The sequence below is a fragment of the Molossus molossus genome, unplaced genomic scaffold (assembly GCF_014108415.1).
Source record: "Molossus molossus isolate mMolMol1 unplaced genomic scaffold, mMolMol1.p scaffold_m16_p_13, whole genome shotgun sequence".
Taxonomy (NCBI): domain Eukaryota; kingdom Metazoa; phylum Chordata; class Mammalia; order Chiroptera; family Molossidae; genus Molossus; species Molossus molossus.
In genome coordinates, this window is record NW_023425348.1 from 42,037,799 (window position 1) to 42,060,629 (window position 22,831).

General features: G+C 40.2%; 1 protein-coding gene across 2 annotated transcripts in view; it reads left to right on the plus strand.

Moving 5' to 3' along the window:
• The window catches only part of PAK1 (p21 (RAC1) activated kinase 1), a 76,559-nt gene extending 74,009 nt beyond the window's left edge, over window positions 1-2,550 (plus strand). For both annotated transcript variants that reach the window (XM_036257827.1, XM_036257829.1), the window contains exon 15: window positions 1,208-2,550. In XM_036257827.1, coding sequence (XP_036113720.1) covers window positions 1,208-1,294 — 87 coding nt within the window. In that variant the 3' untranslated portion in view covers window positions 1,295-2,550. The remainder of the gene's footprint in view (window positions 1-1,207) is intronic.
• The last annotated feature ends 20,281 nt before the right edge of the window (window positions 2,551-22,831 follow it).

Here is a 22,831-nt window from a genome sequence, read left to right on the forward strand (position 1 = left end):
TAAAAAACGAAAGCGCACATCTATTTCTCCTGTGCAAACACATTTGTGAACAGAAGTACATAAGATGTTATGTTGGAATTCATATCTGCATGAGTTAGCCAGATATTTCATTCCTTTCATAATAATCATAACGTCTTGTTCTCAGTTCCTCTTTATGTTTTATCTCTGTCCAAAGGATGGCAATAAATAAATAGTCAAATATGCCAATATTTTGAGTTAAATAGTTTTGTTTAAACATCAAATTTGTTTCTCAGTTTCCTGGTAGTCAGGACAGAAAAGGAAATGTGATAGTTCCTTTATTTCTTACCAAATGGAAGAAATATCCCCCATCCTCAAAACACAAAACTTTTTCACTACTACATGTAAGAAAAATGATTTTTATTTGAGACTTTGAGTTACATAAAGAATTGTTTTTCATAGCAGTGTTACTGAAAATGTAGATGCAGTTTTTATATGGTGTTTTCTCCAAAATGGTCTTTAACAGTTGTGAGTATGGCCCAAAGTCCAGTCTAGTGAAAGTGATTTGGGAAAGGACCAAGTTGTTGACCAAGTCATTACTGGATTAATTAGCCTTACTAGATTTAAGGATAGCACAAATGAATTATGAGATCAATGCTCCTGAAATACAGTATTGCAATATACCATGGGGTCATGATTAGTCAGTACCTTCCCCCAGAGGTAATTATTATTCTGATTATCACCATAGTTTAGTCTTACCTAATATAATATAAACTCTCCTGTATCTGGATTCTTTCACTCAGCATAATGTTTGTGGGATTCATCTTATTATCACTATATCAATTACTTATTATTTTTTATTTCTGTGTAATTTTATTTATTTTATGAGTATAACATTATTCATTCCCTCAAACATTTGGGTTCTTTTAGTTATGACTATTATAAGAAAGCTGCCATGAACATTCTTCCGTGTGTCTTTGGTGGATATACAAACATCTTTCTCTTGGAAATATATGTAGGAGTGGAATTGCTGGGATCTAGGATAGTTTGTGTTTAGTTGAAGGTAGATACTGCCAAACAGTTTTCCAAAATGGTTTGTTGTCTTTTAAAGATGTCTTTCAATTTGGAGATAATCTGAAGCTCTCTGGGTAGCCTCTTGTGCAAACATGGATGCCCTTAACATCTTGTAATGTTGCTGAGGAAGAATGGTAAATAGTCATGTGTCTTTTGCTCTTTTTTTCTTTTCCAGCATCAGTTTCTGAAGATTGCCAAGCCCCTCTCCAGCCTCACTCCATTGATTGCTGCAGCAAAGGAGGCAACCAAGAACAATCACTAAAACCACACTCACCCCAGCCTCAGTGTGCCAAGCCTTCTGTGAAATTAATGCTGATTTCAGAAATTCCAACCCCTGATGCTCTCTCTTCCTTGCCTTGCTCCTCCCATTTCCTGGTCTAGTGCTATCAAGACTTTGATCCTTGAAAACCACGTGTCCAGCATTGAAAAGAACTGCAGCTGACTAATCATATGATAGCCATCTAAATACGGAATTTCCTTTCAATTTGTGGATATGAGGATGGTTTATGATTTGGGCTTATGTGAATAAACCCTTGGACTCCTATTTCTACATAGCAGAATCTTCACACACCATCTCCTCCAACTCCCCAGCCAGTCAGTTTTTGGCTATATAAATTTTTGGCTTTATAACATCAATTTGTAATTGTTTGAGGTTTATTTAGTGCTCGATTTTCTGTGACTGAACCGCCCAAACACCTTATTGTACTTGAAAATTGCAACAGCTTGAGGAATGCTGTGATGGTTGATATCTATCAGGGATATGGAAATGGCTCAACTTCCTGGACCATGACTATGACACAGCTGATCCTGATATGGGAGAGAGAGCTACCACGTTTTCCTTTGTGTGTGCTTCTAGTGGCTGTTTGGGAGGATCTTGACCTAGTAGTGTTCCCCATGCTATTTCTTGTGAAATGGTCTTGGCTATGTAGCAGCTTTTGACTCCCTACATCCCCTAGGCTGCTGCCCCCATCCTGTTCTTGTTTAGAACATTGAGAAGTTTCTTAGGGCATATGCTGGGTGAGAGCAGTGTGAAAAGTCAGGAAAAAAATTTTTTTAGCTGCTTTTAGAACAAGGCTGGACATCAGCACCTGTCCAGCTATACTTACGTGATATTTTAAGAACTCAGTCTCTTTTTCCCTTTGGGATAAGGAGCTGAAATATTAAGTGAGATCTTTTGATGGCTTAAATCTTTGGGTCAGGGAAGGATCTCCAAATATGAGACTACATATTAGTTTTGGATGGATCGGTGGCTTGAGTTGATATTCTGCCAGCTATGAGGGGATCCTGTTTTTACAATGCATGGCCAAGCTCTCTGCAAATGGAAATGCTTGCACTGGGTGTTTGGGATGTTTGCTACCTCCTGCTATCTTTGTGGTTTTGGTCTTGCCACTATGGTAGGATCCCTGGCCAACATTGTGGCTTGTCATGTCAGCCCCATTGGCTACCTTGTCATGCTCTGAGGTACCACTGCCTCTGCAGCACAAGTTTTATTTCCTTCAATAAAAGGAGATGAAAATACTCTACATGGAGTATATGCCTTTCTTTTTTCTTTCCTTTATTTTCTGATTTTTTATTTTAAAGTAATCAAACTTAAGAAAAAATTATAAAATAAATATATATTTTTCTTCTTGAACCATTTGAGATTAAGTGCAGATAAAATTCCCCTTTACCCCTATATACTTCAATGTGTATTCTTTCTTAACACTTTACTTTTAAATATAAATTAAGAGAAATGGGCCAAAATGTTTGTATATTATAAAGTATATTGGCTCAAGCAATTATGGAGCCTGAGAAGTCCCATGATCTGTGTCTGCAAGTTGGAGACCCAAAATAACCAGTGGTGTAGTTTGAAAGTCTGACAGTTAGAGAGCCAATGGTGTAGATCTCAGCTAAAGTCTGATGTCTGAGAACCAGGAGCACCAAGGGTAGAAGATCGATGTCCCAGCCCAAAAATCAGGCAGAAAGCAATCTTCCTCCACCTTTTTGTTCTATTCAGGCCCTCAACTAACTGGATGATGCTCACCTACATCACTGAGAGCCATCTATTTTACTCAGTCCACCAATTCAAATGCTAATCTGTTCTAGAAACACCGTATAAACACACCCAGAAATAATGTTTAATCAGATACTGGGTATCCCATGGCCCAATCAAGTTCACACATAAAGTTATCCATCACACTCCCCAGCCCCACCTTCAGGTGAGGGAGGTAACTATGTGAGCTGACAGCTCTTCTAATACTATGTGGTTATGGCTTTTAGATCAAGGGGTTAATATATGAAGATTGGTGACCCCCCCAAATTGTTTTGTGATAAAATAAAGGCACAGAAGATCCTCCATGCAGTTACTGAAAGGACAAGTACAATTGGATTGCTTATGTGTAAGAGAGAAGGAATGTTAGATGATGGTATGGGAGTGATGAGAAGGCAAAGATTGTACCTGTTCACTTTGAGATTGCAATGGTACACTGGTTAGTCTAATTGCCCCTGTGCAATCTTAGAGTTGTCTGATTAGTTGGATGTTAAAACAGAAGCATTGGCTATCCTGTGAACTTTCCAGTACTCAATGTAAGCATTATAGGGATGACTGCTTACTGCTGGGATAGCTAGACATCTACTCAGATGATGGAACATTCTTCATGGTTAGGCAGCTTAACAGCATATTTCCATGCCTTTTAGTGTCTGCAAAGTAATGGAAGCAAGAGAACTCTGAAACTCTACTCATAGATATTTTCTGCTTGTATAATTTTATACTGGTACTGAACATATCTATCCCCTCTATGCGTTAGTTTTCTATTACTACATTACAAATTACCACAAACATTGAGGCTTAAAATAACACAAATTGTCTCAGATTGTGTATGTCAGAGTTCTGGGCACAGCATGGCTGGATTTTCTGCTCAGGGCCATATTAGGCTGAAATGAAGGTGCCATCTTAGAATTCTGCCCAGCACACCCTACAAGGTCTGTCTACTCTCATCCCTCTGTTAAGGACCAGGCAGCTGGATATAAGGGTTTAGAGCTCAGAACTCAGGTCAGAGCTAGAGGATAGCCAGAGGAATCAAAGATTAAACAAAGCTAAAACAGCCCCATTGTTTTAAGCAGGTTAGGAAAAAACAACGAAATAGTAAAAATAAATAAGGCACTCTGAATAACCAGGCCACCAAAAAGAGTTAATACCTAAATTCAATGATTAACAAGAACTAAGTTTATACCTGTTATTTTTATAAAGACCAAAACAGAACAAAGCAGAGAGCATACCCTAAAAGGCACATTTCAAATGTGTGGCTCCAAGCTAAGGCTGGGGGTAGGCTTTAAATTCCTCCTCCCAGAACCTGGAGGCCCGCCCCTGAGGCCACGCCCATGGCCACGCCCACCCCCACCTTTCGGCCCGGCCTCCATCTTGGGAGACGCTGGTCTCGCCAGTGCTAAGTCCAGATTGGGTTTGGGCTGTGAGGTGACGGTAAGTAACGTGTCCAGCTCCGGTGCCTCCCACGTAAGCATCTCCCGAAATAGGAGCTACATTCGTGTTATCCGGTTGGCGGCCAAACCGAGGCGCTTGGACCCAGTCAGCTCACCCAGTCACTGGAACCCGGAGCTGCCATTACCTGCAGGGCTGGTGGGAGGAAGCTGAGGCTAGGGGCTCCCACCTGTGCGTGTCCTGGGGCTACAGCGCCAAGCCCGCAGATCCAGGCATGGCCTGCGGTCTGCCCGCCCGGAAGTCCCCGCAGGCGTGAAGGGCTGGGCTCCTTTGTCCGGTCTCACCGGTCACTGCGTGCTGTTCAACGTCCGAGAAGCGTTGTTCAGTGTGTTCTGCCCAGTTTTCTGGTTGTTTAGGGCGGGGGGCCGAGTCCTGTTCGAGTTCCTCCATCCTGACAGGCACACCCCGCTTTTAGACTCGAGCAACTGGGCAAACAGTGGTGCCTTCACTGAGATGGGCAGTGCTTGGGGAGGAATGGGTCTCGGAGGGAAAGTCAGGGGTTCAGTTTTGGCCATTGCATTTGAGATAACCTGTGAGAAATGCAAGAGGAAATTTCAGTAGGCTGTCGGAGATGTGGGCTTGGAAATCAGAGGCGAGGTCTGGAAGAGAAACTGTTTGTTGATTTTTTCCCCCCCTCCCCCCCCAAACATTACTGAATTTTCAGTGTGGACTTGGCGACCCTGGCTGATAAACCCAAAGTTAAAGGGCCTGTAGATATGTGGGAAATGGTTGTGGTAATGATTCTGGTTCAAGTGCTGCCTTTTATTCGGTATTCAAGCTGTTTACCTTCTCAGTCACAGAGCGTTTGTTAAAAACATCTTTGATAATCCAATATTTGCAACACAGACACCAAGTTCATGTAGTTTCATTATCAATCAATTCAAACTTTTTCCTCATTTTCGTTGTGATCACTTTCCTTTGACCCTTGGGTTTTAAAAAACGTGTTTAAGTATGGAGGTTCCTCAAAAAATTAGAAATAGAACGCCATATAATTCAGCAATCCCTCTTCTGAGTATTTATCACAAGAAACCCAAAACTCTAATTTAAAAAGGTATTTGCATCCCTATATTCTTTGCAGCATTACTTACAATACCCAAGATATGGGAGCAACCAAGTGCCCACTGATAGACAATTGAATAAAAGAAAAAGGTGATGATAACATTTGCAGCACACAAATGGAGCTAGAGGGTATCATGCTAAGTGAAATAAGTCAGAGAAAGACAAATAGCATATGTTTCACTTATATGTGAAATCTAAAATAAATGAACAAATAAAACAAACATACTCATAGATACAGAGAATAAACTGATGGTTGCCCGATGGGAGAGGGTTGGGGTCTGGGTGAAAAAGGTGAAGGGATTAGGAAGTACAAATTGGCAGTTATAAAATAGTCCTGGGGATGTAAAGTCCAGCATAGGAAATAGTCAATAATAGTGTAATAACTATGTATGCTACCAGGTGGGTACTAGAATTATCAGTGGGATCACTTCATAAGTTATAGAAATGTCTAAGCACTATGCTATACACCTGAAATTAATGTAATATTGAATGTAAACTGTAAAAGAAAAAAAAGTTTAAATAATAGTTTTTAATTCCCAAATGTGGAATTTTATAGTTATCAATTTCTTATGGATTTCTGGTATAATTACAATGTACTAGAAATATATGCTTTTTAAGATCTCAGATTTTAGAAGTTTATTAAAACCAGTTGTGTGGCTTAATACATAATCATTTAAAAATGTTTTGTTTTGTATTTTGTTTGTGGTTCTCTTTGGGTTCATCTTATTTGGGACTGTCTGAGCTTACTTGACCTGGATGTCTGTTTCCTTTTCCAGACTAGGGAATTTTTCTGTCATAATTTCTTCAAATAATTTTTCTGGCCTTTTCTCTCTCTCTTCTCCTTCTGGAACCCCTATAATGTGAATGTTATGTTTCTTAATGTTGTTCTAGAGGTTCCTTAAGGTATCCTCACTTTAAAAAAAATTCTTATCCACAGATATGTTTTTATTGACTTTAAAGAGAGAGATGAAAGGAGAGGGAGAGAGAGAGAAAGAAACACCAATGTGAGAGAGAAACGTCAGTTGGCTGCCTCCAGTACACACCCTGACCGAGGATCAAACCCACAATGTGCCCTGACCAGGAATCAAACCTGCGACCCTTCGGTGCACAGAATGACCCTCCAACCAACTGAGCCACACTGGCCAAGGCAAGGTAGCCTCACTTTTTATTTTTATTTATATATTTATTTTTTATCCTCACCTGAGGACATTTTTGCATTTATCTTCAGATAGAGTGGGAGGGAGAGAGGGAAGGAAGAGAGAGAGAGAGAAACATCGATGTGAGAGAGATACATTGAGTAGCTGCCACCCACATGACCCCAACTGAGGCCAGGGACAAACTGCAACTGAGGTATGTGCCCTTAGCAGGAACTGAACCCAGGACTCTTCTGTCCGTGGCCCAATGCTCTAACCACTGAGTAAAACTGTCCAGGGTTGGTATCCTCACTTTTTAAAATTCTTGTTTCATTTTGCTTCTCTGTCTGGGTTTGCTTTGTCTTCCAGCTCACTGATTCTTTCTTCTACTTGTTTCAGTGTGGTGTTGAACCTCTCTAATGTACTTAAGGGGCATCCCTTATGCAGACTGCTCATTCTTGCTAGCTCATTCTCTAATGTACTCAAGGGGCATTCCTTATGCAGACTGCTCATTTTGCTAGGTCCAAAGTTGTTGTGCTGGGTGGGCTGGGTACAGGGCACTTGCCTGGCCTGGTTATGGTTGGCTGTTGCCCATCCCAGTTGTGACATGGCTACTGTGTGGGGTGGGTATGGCACAGAGCACATCCACTGGTTTTAGCAGTCTAGCATGTGGGCACCAAAAATGATGCCTACCCACTTTTTCACCAACAAGTTAGAATGAAATTGCAAAAATGGCACGTGTAGCCCTGACCATTTTTGCTCAGTGGTTAGAGCGTCAGCCAGCAGACTGAAGGGTCACAGGTTTGATTCCCAGTCAAGGACACATATCTGGGTTGTGTCTTTCTCACATGATATTTATCTCTTTCCTCTTCCCTCCCTCCCATTCTACCTAAAAAATCAATGGAGCCCTGGCTGGTTTTGCTCAGCGGTTAGAGTGTCGGCCTGCAGTCAAGAGAGACCTGGGTTTGGTTCCTGCTAAGGGCATGCACCTCAGTTGCAGTCTGTCCCTGGCCCTGGTTGGGTCGTGCAGGTGGCAGCCACTCCATGTGTTCCTTTCACATCGATGTTTTTCTTTCTCTCTCTCTTCCTCTCTCTCCCTCCCACTCTATCTGAACAAAAAATGGAAAAAATGTCCTTGGGTGAGGATTAAAAAAAAAAAAAAATTAATGGAAACATATCCTTGGGTAAGGACTAACAAAAACAAAACAAAACAAAACAAAACAAATAAACAAACAAGACCAAATGGTACCTACAGCATTTCCATCCCTGGAGAAATTATCTGCAGGTTCCTGCCTCTTTTGCATCCTTTTTAGGGTAAGTACGCCTCCCTCACTAATCAGCTATGTACTTTTCAAAATGTTGCTTTTGTGCTGGATCACAAAGTGAGTGGGTCTGTGTGCTGGCCTTTTAATAGCTGGTTCTTGGTTTCTGTGTAGTGTGGGTGGGACATAAAGCATATCCACTGATGCTAGCAGGCTATGGGGAGGAGACCGAAAATGGTACCTGCTAGGTCCCCTACTAGCAAGTTAAAATGAGATCGCAAAAATGGCTTCAGCCAGTGTTTCTGACTCTGGAGAAAGTATGTAAACGTTCCTGTGTTTCTAGCAGTCACTTTAGGATTAAGTAAGTGGGTTTCCCTCACAGGTGGTCTTGGTGCTTTTTAAACTGTTGTTTTTGTGCTGTATCTCAAGGCGAGTGGGTCTGCATGTGAACACTTTACGAACTGGTTTCCCATTCCCTACAGCTCTATGGTTCCCCTGGACTTAATCCCTATTGGTTTTCAATACCAAACATATGGGGAGCTTGTTTTTATGATGTTGGACCCAGGGGTTGTGGTGCCTGATGTGGGGCACACTACCTTCACTCCTCCAAAGAAAGTACCATATTTTGGGGATCCCTTCTCACTTGTGGGACTGAACATCTGAGGTGGAGTCCCAGATAAGTCTGTGCCTCTCTTCCCTATCTCTATGTGTCTCTTTTATCTTAAAAAAATAATAATAATAATACATGTTTTTGGTGGAAGATGGCAGAGGGCAGGACCGAAGTGAGGGTGAGTGTGTGAGAGTGTGAGCGAGTGTGAGAGTGTGAGTGGACATGAGTGTGGATGAGCAGCCTGGAGCAGTGCAGAAATGTGGGACAAAGGATTCCTGTGATGTGGATGGTAGCAACCGGCTACTGTGGAAAGTGGCTTGTCAGGGCCCTTTTCCCTATGGGGCCGAGAAGCCCCACCATTTTGGAAGATCCTTGGTTGTCTCTGGAGGAGGCAGTGGGAGTAGCTAAGGCCATGTGATCTGAGTCCACCAGAATGTCTTGCACCATAAGACCAGTGAAGCCCACTGTGTCAATGCAGACCAGCGCACAGTAGTGGTGTTATCAAGGTGCCTGCTGCAGTAGCTGCAACTGGCTGGGAGCTGAGCACCATCCCCCACAGCAGCAGCTTGATCAGAGCCCAGCACCCTTCTCCACAGCAGCAGTGACTGGGTGGGAGTGGAGCCCCACCCCCAACATCTGAGGCTTGGGAGCTGAGACACACCCCTAGCAGCAGAGTCTCTGGAGCAGACATCAATCCTCAGGCAGCAGCAGCACTGATTGACAGCTGAGACCCATCCCCAGTGGCATCAGCAGAGACTGATCAGGAGTGGTGCTCCAGCCCAACAAGCAGCAAGACTCGAGACCTGCCCCTGACAACTGCAACTGTGGATTTGGAGTAGAGCACCTTCCCCAGCAGGAGCAAAGTCCCAGGAGCTGAGCCTCCTCAGTCCCCAACAGCAGCAGAGGATTGGAAGCTGAGAGCACCCCCTGGCAACAGCAGCAGCAGTAGCAGTGCAAACCGGGAGCTGACACTTGCCCCCAGCAGTGACTGATCACGAGCTGAGCCCCACCAGTCAGCAGAGGACTGCAGAAGGACACCAGCAGGACCCATGCACCACAGCAGCGCAACAGCGGGACTCACACATCTCAAGAGCGCCTAACATGACAGACCAATACCAGCTGCCAGTTGTCAACCCCCCAGGCAAGAGGTGCCACACACCAAAGCAGTCTGGGTGGCACTGCAGCCTTATTTGATACACACCAACCTACCTACACATTCCAGCATCCCTCACTGGGCCTAGATCTACCAGACTGCTAAAATGGTGAGACAAAGAAACAACACCCAAATGAAAGAAAAGGAGGAATCACCAGAAAAGGAACTACATGAAATGGAAAAAAGGAATTTTTCAGATAAAGAATTCAAAGCAATGATTTTAAGGGTGCTCAAACAGTTTAGTGAGAAATACAAGCAACTTAATAAGAATTATAAAGAGCTCAATGGGAACTACAGCAGCTTAAAAAAAGGTAGAAGCTATGAATAAAATCAAGAGGAAATAAAGAATGACATTGCTGTTATGAAAAATACCTTAGAAAGGTTCAGTAGTAGACTAAAAGAAGCTGAAGACTGAATCAGCGAGTTAGAAGGCATGATAGAAAAAAACACCCAGATAGAGAAGCAAATGGGGAAAAAAATTAAAAAGCAGGAGGGGAGTTTAACAGAGTTTTGGGACAATACAAAACGTAACAACATTCGCATCATGGGGGTACCAGAAGGAGAAGAGTCAGCAAAAGGAATAGCAAACTGTTTGAAGAAATAATGACAGAAAACTTCCCTAATTTGGTGAAGGAAATAGTCACACAAGTCCAGGAAACACAGAGTCCCAAGCAAGATGAACCCAAAAAACCCACAGCTAGACACATCATAATTAAAATGGCAAACATTAAAGACAAAGAAAGAATCTTAAAGGAAGCATGAGAGAGACAGAAAGTTACCTACAAGGGAGCTCCCATTAGACTGTCAGCTGATTTCTCAATAGAAACACTGCAGGCTAGAAGGGAAGGGAGTGGCACGGAGTGTACAAAGTAATGAAAGGCAAGGGTCTGAATCCAAGACTATTCTACCCAGGAGGGCTATTGTTCATAATTGAAGGAGAAATAAAGAGCTTTGCAGACAAACAAACAAACAAACAAACAAAAAAAACTGAAGGAATTTACCACCACCAAACCATCATGGCAAGAAATGCTAAAGGGACTGTTGTAAGAAGGAAAAGAAACAGAGAGAGAGGAATACAGGCATAAAATAAAAATGGCAATTAATAAGTATCAATAATATCCTTAAATGTAAATGGCTTAAAGACTCCAATCAAAAGACATAGGGTAGCTGATTGAATAAGAAAACATGACCCATATATATGCTGTCTACAAGAGACCCACCTTACAACAAAAGACAAAGACACAAGATGAAAGTGAAGGAATGGAAAAATATTTTCCAAGTAAATGGAAATGAAAAACAAAAACTGGTGTTGAAAAACAAAAACTGGTGTAGCAATACTCATATCTGATAAAATAGACTTCAAAATGAGGGCCATAATAAGAGACAAAGAAGGTCACTACATAATTTTAAAGGGATCAATCCAACAAGAGGATATAACCCTGGTAAACATTCTCAAAGATAGACCACATGTTAGAACACAAACTAAGTCTCAACAAGTACAAGAAGACTGATATCATAGCAAGCATATTCTCAGATCACAGGGGCATGAAACTAGAAATCAATTACAACAAAAACATTTAAACATATGGAGGCTAAATAGCATGTTATTAAACAACAAATGGGTTACCAAGGAGATTAAGAGAGAAGTTAAAAAATTCCTGGAAACCAATGAAAACGAACACACAACAACACAAAATCTATGGGACACAGCAAAAGCAGTCCTGAGAGGGAAGTTCAGAGCACTACAGATCTACCTCAAGAAACAAGAAAAAATGCTAATTGACTTTCTAACCCTACAACTTAAAGAACTAGAAAGTAAACAACAACAACAACAACAACAACAACAAAAACCCAGAGCAAGTGGAAGGCAAGAAATAGTAAAGGTCAGAGAAGAAATAAATGACATAGAAATGAAAAAAAAATTTCAAAAGATCAATGAAACAAAGATCTGGTTCTTTGAAAAAATAAACAAAATTGATGGACCCTTAACTAGACTCACCAAAAAAAAAAAAAAAGAGAGAGAGAGAGAGGACCCAAATAAACAAAATCGGAAACAAAAGAGAAGGTACAACTGACATCACAGAAATACAAAGGATCATTAAAACGTATTATGAACAATTATACACCAACAAATTGGACAATCTAGGCGAAATGGACGAATTTCTAGAAACACACAGTCTCCCAAAACTGAACCATGAAGAGAGAGAAAACTTGAACAGACCAATAACAACTAAAGAAATTGATAATGGAATCAAGAATCTCCCAGCAAACAAAAGTCCAGGCCTGGATGGCTTCTAGGGGGAGTTCTACTGAACATTCAAAGAAGATCTAACACCTATTCTCCTTGAACTATTCCAAAAAATTTAAGAAGACGGAAGACTTCCAAACTCATTTTATAAGGCCAGCATAATCCTAATTCCACAACTAGATAAAGACACTATAAAAAAGAAAACTACAGGACAATATCCCTGATGAACACAGATGTCAAAATCCTTAACAAAATATTAGTAAATTGGATGCAGCAATACATCAAAAAAATTATTCATCCCAACCAAGTGAGATTCATCCTAGGGATGCAAGGATGGTACAATATTCGCAAATCAATAAATATGATGCACCACATAAACAAAATAAAAGTTAAAAAACATATAATCTTATCAATAGATGCTGAAAAAGCATTTAACAAAACCCAACATCCATTTCTGATAAAAATGCTCAGCAGTGTGGTAATAGAGGTATCATATCTTGATATAATAAAGGCCATATATGAAAACCTACAGCCAATATCATACTTAATGTGCAAAAACTAAAAGCATTTCCCTTAAGAGCAGGAACAAGACGGGGATGCCCAGTTTCACCACTCTTATTCAACATAGTACTGGAAGTCTTAGCCACAGCAATCAGGAAGAAAAAATAAAAGGGATCCAAATTGGAAAGGAGGAGGTGAAATGGTCATTATTTGCAGATGATATGATACTGTACATAGAAAATCCATAAAAAATTACTAGATTTATGAATTTGGCAAAGTAGCAGAATACAAAATTACCAGCAAGAAATTGATGGCATTCTTATACACCAATAATGAACTCACGGAAAGAGAAACTAAAAAAACAATCCCATTTACCACTGTGGCAAAAAAAATTAAGATATCTAGGAATAAACTTAACCAAAGAAATAAAGGAGCTATTTGCAGAAAACTACAGGATATTGAAAAAAGAAATAGAGGAAGATATAAAAAAGTGGAAGCACATACCTTGTTGATGGATTAGAAGAATTAACATCATTGAGATGTTCAAACTACCCAAAGCATTCTATAAGTTCAATGCAATCCCCATCAAAATACCAATGACATATTTCACAGAACTAGAAAAAATACTTCAAAAGTTCATATGGAAGTAAAAAGGACCCTGAATAGCCAAAACAATCTTGAAAAAGAATAACAAAGTAGGAGGGATCACAATACCGGATATCAGGTTATACTACAAAGTCATTGTAATGAAAACAGCCTGGTATTGGCACAAGAACAAGCATATAGATCAGTGGAACAGAACAGGGAACCTAGAAATTGACTGAAGTCATTATGCTCAATTAATATTTGACAAAGGTGACAAGAGCATAAAGTGGAGTAAAGGTGGCTTCTTTAATAAATGGTGTTGGGAAAAATGGACAGCTACATGCAAAAAAAAAAAAAAAAAGAAAGAAAGAAAGAAAAGAAACTAGACTACCAACTTACACCATACACAAGAATAAACTCAAAATGGATAAAAGACTTAAATGTGACCTGTGAATCCATAAAAATCCTAGAAGAAAATGTAGGCAACAAAATTTCACACATCACACACAGCAGAATTTTCATTGATACAATGCTTAAAGCAAGAGAAACAAAGGAAAAAGTGAATAAATGGGAGGATATCAAACTAAGGCTTCTGCAGAGCAAAAGAAACAGCCATCAAACTGAAAGGAACCCACTATATGGGAGAGCATAATTGCCAACAATACATAGATAGGGGATAATTTCCAAAATATATAGAATAATACAATGCAACAAAAAGAAGACAATAATCCAATTAAAATGGGCAGAGGACCTAAATAGACACCTCTTCAGAAATGATATACAAATGGCCAAGAGACATATGAAAAAGGGTTCAGCATCACTAATCATCAGAGAGATGCAAATTAAAGCAACAGTGAGGTATCACCTCACACCTGTCAGAATGGCTGCCATCAACAAATCATCAAGCAACAAGTGTTGGCGACGGTGTGGAGAAAAGGGGACTCTAGTACACTGCTGGTGGGAATGCAGACTGGTGCAGCCACTATGGAAAACAATATGGTGTTACCTCAAAAAGTTAAAAATTGAACTGCCATTTGACTCAGTGATTCCACTTCTAGGAATATATTCTAAGAGGCCTGAAACACCAATAAGAAAGAATATATGTATTCCTATGTTCATAGCAGCACTATTTACAATTACTAAGATCTGGAAACAGCCCAAGTGTCCATCAATAGATGAGTGGATAAAAAAGCTTTAGTACATATGCACAGTGGGATACTATGCAGCTGTAAGAAGGAAAGATCTCATCCTTTGAGACAACATGGAGGGAATTGGAGAGTATTATCCTAAGTGAAACAAGCCAATCAGAAAAAGACAAATATCACATGATCTCACATATTTGTGAAATGTAATGAACAAAACAAGCTGATGAACAAAATAGACCCAGAGACATAGAAGTAGGGTACAGACTGATAAACCTCAGAAGAGGGGGTTGGAAGGGAGAGGAGAAATAAACCACAGAACTTATATGCATGTATAGGTAACCATGGACATAGACAACAATGCTGGGGATGGGGGGAGGGAGGACTGGGAGGAAGGTGTCAATGGGGAGAAAAGGAGAAACATATGTAACAAAAATTAATTAAAAAATTAAATATGTTTTTATTGATTTTTTTAGAGAGGGAGGGAGGGTAAGGGAGGGAGAGAGAGATAGAAAGATCAAAGTGAGAGAGAAACATTGATCAGCTGCCTCCTGCATGCCCCCTACTGGGGATCAAGCCCGCAACTCAGGCATATACCCTGACCAGGAATTGAACTGGGACCTCTTAGTCTGTGGGATAACGCTCAATCCATTGAGCCACACCTGCAAGGCCTCTTTTATCTTTTGTATGGAGGTGCTGTTTATCTAGTTCTCAGGTCCTTTTTAGAGGGAAATTATTCCATATGGAGCTGTAAATTTATTGTGCCCATGGGAGGAGGGGAGTTCAGGGTCTTTCCACACTGCCACCAGGAATTCTTCACTGCTTGGTGATTTTTGATTGGATGCTAGGAATTGTGAATTTTGCTTTTTTGACTACTTGTATTAAAAAATATTCTTGCTCTTAGTTACTTGGAAACATTTTAGTTATTTCACAGCTCCCCTTTAAGCTTTGCTAGGCCAGACCATAGCAGCCTTTAATGCAGGCCTCGTTTTCCCCACTACTGTGAAATATCATTTTGAGTAAACTACACAATGCCCCACGAATTACACGGTTTTTCTGCTCTAGTGGAAACATCAACTATTCCCAGACTTTGTGAGCCCTGGAGATTGTCTCACCACCTTCTTTTGTATGGTTATTTCCTCAGCCTCAGATAATTCCTTCACAGTGGTACTGATTAGTATTCAGTTGGAGAGTCAGGGGGAGACACAGGATAAACCCTTATCTTCCCAACCTTCCATTTTTGTCTGCTCAATGCAGGGATACTGCCAAGCACCACCTACCTCAGCTCTCAGTGCTTCATCCTAGAAACTCTATACAGATTGTAAATGGGGCATTTATAATACTCAATTTTTTCAGGGGTTGTCGTCCATCACTGCCTATTGTTTCCAGACTGGAAACTGTTGTTTCATATTTCCCAGTTTTTAGTCACTTAGGTGAGAGGGTTACTCCAATCCTTATTCTCTATTTTGAACAGCAGTGGACATTCAGACTATGCAATCTTAACTACAACACTGGAGTCCTTTCACAAAAAACGCAGTGGAGCACAACAAAGTTTTAAGGGGCTGAGAATATTGCCTGGGATCAGGTCCTTTAAGATTATTTATGTTTGTTTGTTTTTAAATAATTGGGTTCCCCTACACATTCTCCGAGAGAGTCTATGTATGAGAACAACATTCTCCTATCACATGGGATGAGAAATGCAGTAGTGACAGCTATATGTCCCTCAATATCTGTTTTGTTTTTTTCTTTTACTAGTAAGAAAACCCTGTCAGTGAAATGTCATGTTCAGCTCCTATAAATATCTTAAAGTAAAGGTAAGTGCCCTTCTTCATTACTCCTCCTTCTTTATAGCTGGAATTTGGAGTGATGGATGTAGTGTGAGTAGCCATTTTGGACCCTGAGCCGGGAGCCCTATGCTGCAGTGGAACAGCACGATGGACAGTGTCTGGGTTCTTAGTGACACTGTGTAGCCACATACCAAATAATTTGCTCTTTCTGCCTCTGAAATGTTTTCTTGACAAAAGAAAAAGTTTTATTTTAGCATTGCTATTTTGAATATCCCATCATTCTTTTTTTGGGGGGGGTGAAACTTGATTCTTTTTTTTTTTGCAGTTGTGATTTTTTATTATTATTAATTAATTTTTGTTACAGATGTTTCTCCTTTTTTCCCCACTGATTCCCCCCTCCCCCTCCCTCCCTGCCCTGTCCAAAGCTTTGTTGTCCATGTCCATTGTTCATGCACACATGCATATAAGTTCTGTGGTTTATCTCTCCCCCACCACCCCCTCTTCTGGGGATTGTCATTCTGTACCCCACTTCCACGTCTCTAGGACTACCCCATTCCTTAGACTGTTATGTTCATTATATTCCACAAATAAGTGATATCATATGATACTTGTCTTTCTCTGTTTGGCTTGTTTCACTTAGGATGATAGTTTCCAGGTCCCTCCATGTAGTCTCAAAGGATAAGAGATCTTTCTTTCTTACAGCTGCGTAGTACTCCATTGTGTATATGTACCACAGCTTCTTTATCCATTCTTATACTGATGGACACTTGGGCTGTTTCCAGACCTTAGCTATTGTAAATAGTGCTGCTACAAACATCTGGGTACATATGTTCTTTCTGATTGGTGTTTCAGGCTTCTTAGGGTATATTCCTAGAAGTGGGAACACTGGGTCAAATGGAAGTTCAATTTTTAATTTTTTGAGGTAACACCATATTTTTTTCCATAGTGGCTGCACCAGTCTGCATTACAATCAGCAGTATACTAGAGTCCCCTTTTCTCCACACCCTCACCAACACTTGTTGTTTGATGATTTGTTGATGGCGGCCATCCTGACAGGTGTGAAGTGATAACTCATTGTTGTTTTAATTTGCATCTCTCTGATGATTAGTGATGTTGAGCATTTCTTCATATGTCTCTTAACCATTTGTATGTCATGTTTGGAGAGGTGTCTATTTAGTTCCTCTGCCCATTTCTTAAGTGGGTTCTTTGTCTTCCTTTTGTTGAGTTGTATGAGCACTCTATATATATTGGAAATTAACCCCTATCTGATATATCATTGGCAATTATGCTCTCCCATACAGTGGGTAGCCTTTCCGTTTTGATGATTGTATCTTTCACTGTGCAGAAGCTTTTGAGTTTGATGTAGTCCCATGTGTTCATTTTCTCCATTGTTTCTATTGCCTTAGGTGATGTATCAGTGAAAATTCTGCTGCGTATGATGTCTGAAATTTTGTTGCCTACATTTTCTTCTAGGATTTTTATGGATTCATGAGTCACATTTAAGTCTTTTATCCATTTTTAGTTTATTCTTGTGTATGGTGTAAGTTGATGGTCTAGTTTCATTTTTTCGCATGTAGCTGTCCAATTTTCCCAGCACCATTTATTAAAGAGGCTGTCCTTACTCCACTGTATGCTCTTGTCACCTTTATCAAATGTTAATTGAGCATATTGCCTTTGGTCCATTTCTGCGTTCTCTGTTCTGTTCCACTGGTCTATATGCCTGTTCTTGTGCCAGTACCAGACTGTTTTGATTACAGTGGTATAACCACTGTTTTGATTTGTAGTATAACCTGAAACCTGGTAATGTGATCCCTCCAAATTTGTTCTTATTTTTCAAGATTGCTGTGGCTATTTGACGTCTTTTTTGTTTCCACATGAACTTTTCAAGTACTTGTTGTAATTCTGTGAAGTATGCCGTTGGTATTTTGATAGGGATTGCATTGAACTTATAGATTGCTTTGGGTAATATGGACATTTTAATGATGTTAATTCTTCCAATCCATGAACAGGGTATGTGCTTCCACATTTTATATCTTCCTCTATTTCTTTTTTCAATGACCTGTAGTTTTCTGCGAATAGGTCCTTTATTTTTTTGGTTAAGTTTATTCCTAGGTATCTTAATGTTTTTGCCACAATGGTAAATGGGATTGTTTTTTTAGTTTCTCTTTCTGTGAGTTCATCATTGGTGTACAAGAATGCCATCGAATTCTTGATGTTAATTGTGTATCCTGCTACTTTGCCAAATTCATTTATTAAGTCTAGTAAATTTTTGATGGAGTCTTTGGGGTTTTCTATGTATAGTATCATGTCATCTGCAAATAATGATAGTTTCACTTCCTCCTTTCCAATTTGGATCCCTTTTATTTTTTCTTCCTGTCTGATTGCTGTGGCTAAGACTTCCAGTACTATGTTAAATAAGAGTGGCGAAAGTGGGCATCCTTGCCTTGTTCCTGTTCTTAAAGGAAATGCTTTTAGTTTTTGCCCATTGAATATGATGTTGGCTGTAGGTCTTTCATATACGGCCTTTATTATGTCTAGATATGATCCCTCTATTCCCACATTGCTGAGCATTTTTATCAGAAATGGATGCTGGATTTTGTCGAAGGCTTTTTTGGCATCTATTGATATGATCATGTGGTTTTTATTCTTCATTTTATTTATGTGGTGTATCACATTTATTTATTTGTGAATATTGTACCAGGCTTGCATCCCTGGGATGCATCCCACTTGGTCATGGTGGATAATTTCTTTGGTATATTGCTGGATCTAATTTGCTAGTATTTTGTTCAGGATTTTGGCATCTATGTTCATCAGGGATATTGGCCTATAGTTTTCTTTCTTTGTAGTGTCTTTTTCTGGTTTTGGAATGAGAATTATGCTGGCTTCATAAAATGAGTTTGGAAGTCTTCCTTATTCTTGAATTTTTTCAAATAGTTTGAGGACAATGGGTGTTAGTTTTTCTTTGAATGTTCGGTAAAACTCCCCTGTGAAGCCATCTGGGCCTGAGCTTTTGTTTGCTGGGAGAGTCTCGATTACATCTTCAATTTCTTCTGTTGTTATTGGTCTGTTCAAGTTTTCTGTCTCTTCCTGGTCCAGTTTTGGGAGACTATGTGTTTCTAGAAATTTGTCCATTTTCCTTAGATTGTTGAATTTGTTGCCATATAATTGTTCATAGTAGTTTTAACGATCTTTGGTATTTCTGTGGTGTCAGTTGTTACTTCTCCTCTTTCAGTTCTGATTTTGTGTATTTGGGTTCTCTCTCTTTGTTTTCTGGTGAGTCTAGCTAAGGGTCCATCAATCTTGTTTATCTTTTTGAAAAACTAGCTCTTTGTTTCATTGATTCTTTGAATTGTTTTTTTTTTTTTTTGTCTCTATGTCATTTCTTTCTACTCTGATCTTTACTATCCTTCCTTCTACTTGCTCTGGGGTTTTCTTTTTGTTTGCTCTCTAGTTCTTTAAGTTGTGACGTTAGATAGTCTATTAGAGATTTTTCTTCTTTTTTGAGGTAGGCCTGTAATGCTATGAAATTCCCTCTCAGAACTGCTTTGGCTGCATCCCATAGATTTTGTGTTGTTGTGTCTTCATTTTCATTGGTTTCCAGAAAGTTTTTAACTTCTTCCTTGATGTCCTCAGTAACTCATTCATTGTTTAATAACATGCTATTTAGCTTCCATGTGTTCAAATGTCTTTGTATGTTCTTCTTGCAATTGATTTCTACTTTCATGCCATTGTGATCTGAGAAGATACTTGATAGGATTTCAATCTTCTTGAACTTGTAGAGACTTAGTTTGTGCCCTAACATGTGGTCTATCTTTGAGAATGTCCCTTGTGCACTGGAGAAGAATGTGAATTCTGTAGTTTTGGGATGTAATTCTCTGTAGATATCTATTAAATCCATTTGGTCTAGTGCTTCATTTAGAGTCTCTGTTTACTTGCTAATTTTTTGTCTAGAGGATCTATCCAGTGATGTCAGCGGGGTGGTGAAGTCCCCTGCTATGACTGTATTGCTATCGATTTCTCCTTTGAAGTCCTCCAGAAGATTTTTAATATATTTTGGTTCTCCTATATTGGGTGCATATATGTTTATCAAGGTTTTATCTTCCTGTTGGAGAGATCCTTTCAATATTATGTAGTGGCCTTCTTTGTCTTTAGTTATGGCCTTCATTCTGAAGTCTTTTTTTTATCAGATATGAGTATTGCTACCCCAGCCCTTTTTTTCCTTTTCGTTTGCTTGGAAGATTTTTTTCCATCCCTTCACTTTCAACCTATGTGAGTCTTTTGTTGTGAGGTGGGTCTCTTGTAAACAACATATAGATGAGTCATGCTTTCTTATCCAATCAGCTACTCTGTGTCTTTTTATGGGAGCATTCAATCCATTTACATTTAAGGTGATTGTTGATATGTCCTTATTTATTGCCATTTTTGTTTAGTGTGGTTCTATTTTTCTTCCCATTTCTCCTGCTAATTACAGCAGTCCTTTTAACATTTCTTGCAGTGATGGTTTGGTGCTAATGTATTCCCTTAGCTCTTTTTTTTGTCTGGGAAGCTCTTTATTTGACCTTCTATTTTGAATGATAGCCTTGCTGGGTAGAGTAGTCTTGGATTCAGATCCTTGTTCTTCATGACCTTGATTACTTCATGCCATTCCCTTCTGGCCTGTAGTGTTTCTTGTGAGAAGTCAGCTGAGAGCCTTATGGGGTTTCCTTTGTAGGTAACCTGTTGCTTCTCTCTTGCTGTTTTTAGGATTCTCTCTTTGTCTTTAATTTTTGGCACTTTGATTACTTTGTGTCTTGGTGTGGGCATGTTTGGGTTCTTCTTACTTGTGGCTCTCTGAGCTTCTTGAACTTGAATGCCTTCTTCCTTCACCAAATTAGGGAAGTTTTCTGTCACTATTTCTTTGAATATATTCTCTAACCCTTGCTCATTTTCTTCTTCTTCGGGGACTCCTATGATGCGAATATTATTATATTTCCAGTTGTCCCACAGTTCTCTTAAGCTGTCTTCCTTTTTTTTAATCGTTTTTTCCTTTTGGTTTTCTGATTGGTTGAGGTTTTTCTACCTTGTCTTCTAATTTACTGATCCAGTCCTCAGCTTCCTCTACTCTGTTTTTTAGACCTTCCAATGTGTTTTTCATTTCTGATATGTCATTCTTCATTTCTTCTTGGTGGTTTTTAATTTCCAACTGGTTACTTTTCAACATTTCTATGTCTTTACTCATGGTGCTCATGTCCTTACACATGCTGTTGAGCTTCCTCAAGATCATGGCTCTGAATTCTAGTTCTGTTAACTTGCTTAACTGGCCCTCATTTATCTCATCTTCGGTAGAGGTCTCTTGTTATTTCATTTTGCTTTTGTTTCTGTTTTTCACCATTTTGGCTATCACAGTGGGCTTTGGAGTCTGCCAAATTTTCTCTGTGGGTGTTGGTGTTCTGCTGTTTGTGGCTCCCTCTCCTGGGTTTGGATGAGGCAGGGAGGAGCCACTTTAAACACCACTGTCAAGTCTTAACTTTCCTAGTTAGAGTTGCTAGCCCAAGGAATGGTAGTTATCCTCTAGCTTTTTTGCCTGGAGGCTATTAGTAGGGGTCACCTGAAGAACCTTGGTTTCTGAGTTGACTGAAAAACTCCCTCAGGTGCTCAGTGTAAGAGGATTTCCTGAGGGTGGAGCAGATACTGGTTGTTAATGGGCCTCAATTAGCATTTCAATGGCCACCAGGTGGGGTTGAATCTCCGAGGGAGGGGCCGCTGCCTCTCCCAATGGCCCTGGGAAGGAGTAAGATGACCACAGTCCTGTGTGGCTGCACTCAGCACAAGCTATGAGCACCCTCCAAATCCGAGTGTCCCCACACAGTTCCAGTTCAGTCTGCCTTCCCTCTGCCAGAGCCCAAGGTGAGTGGCTGCTGCCAATTTAGCCTCTGTCTGGGCTCTGTGTCGTGAATCCGCCTGTGACTTTAACCCGGGGGCGCTGCTCCGAGGTAAGGGCGGCCGAGGCTGCAGCACCAGCTGAGGGCGTAGCACCCAGCCGAGGTTGCAGGATCCAGCTGAGGCAGCTGCTGGTCTCAGCCGAGGCCACAGGACCCAGCCGAGGGCGCAGCTTTCAGCTGAGTCCCCTGGTCCCAGCTGAGTCCGCTGGTCCCAGCCCAGGACACTGCAGACCATGGGCTCTCGGCCCCCTCTCACGTCCTCGCAAGCCTACCAGGATTGAGTCTGTGTCCTTGGTTATGTGGTCCTCCAAGCTGCCTTCCAGTTGCCCCTTCCTGACGATTTGTCTTTATTTTCGTTGTAATTTCAGTTTGGTCCTGGGAGATGGTCTGTGTAGCTTTCATTCACTCTGCCGCCATTTTTTTCTCTCCGATTCCCATCATTCCTAATTGAGGCTAACCCTCACTGACTCCATATGGGAGAGGACAGAAAGGGAAGGGGCAGGCAATTATGTAGGTGAGTCACTTAGTAGTCAGGGGTTGTATTTTTCATATACCTCACCCATGCCTCTAAGTTCTCAAGTTATTCCAAGAGCGTATTATAGTTTAAGAGATATATTTATATATATTATCTAATGTGAAGCTTTCTGCATCTATTAGTTGGCTAGTACAGAGAATATGGTCCCATTTTAGAGGTGAGAAAACTAAACGGTGCAATGACTGCAATAAACACTCATCAAGTTATTGGGAAAGATGGGATGAAGCTCTAATCTTCTGCACTGAATCCAGTGCATTATCATAAATTATAAATTTTTAAAAATTAATTTTTTAATATAATTTTCTGTAGATTGGTGGGGTAGGAAACATAAAGGCGCTACTAAATCCTCATTGTTTTATTTGTCATTCCATCAAAAGGGTGAACG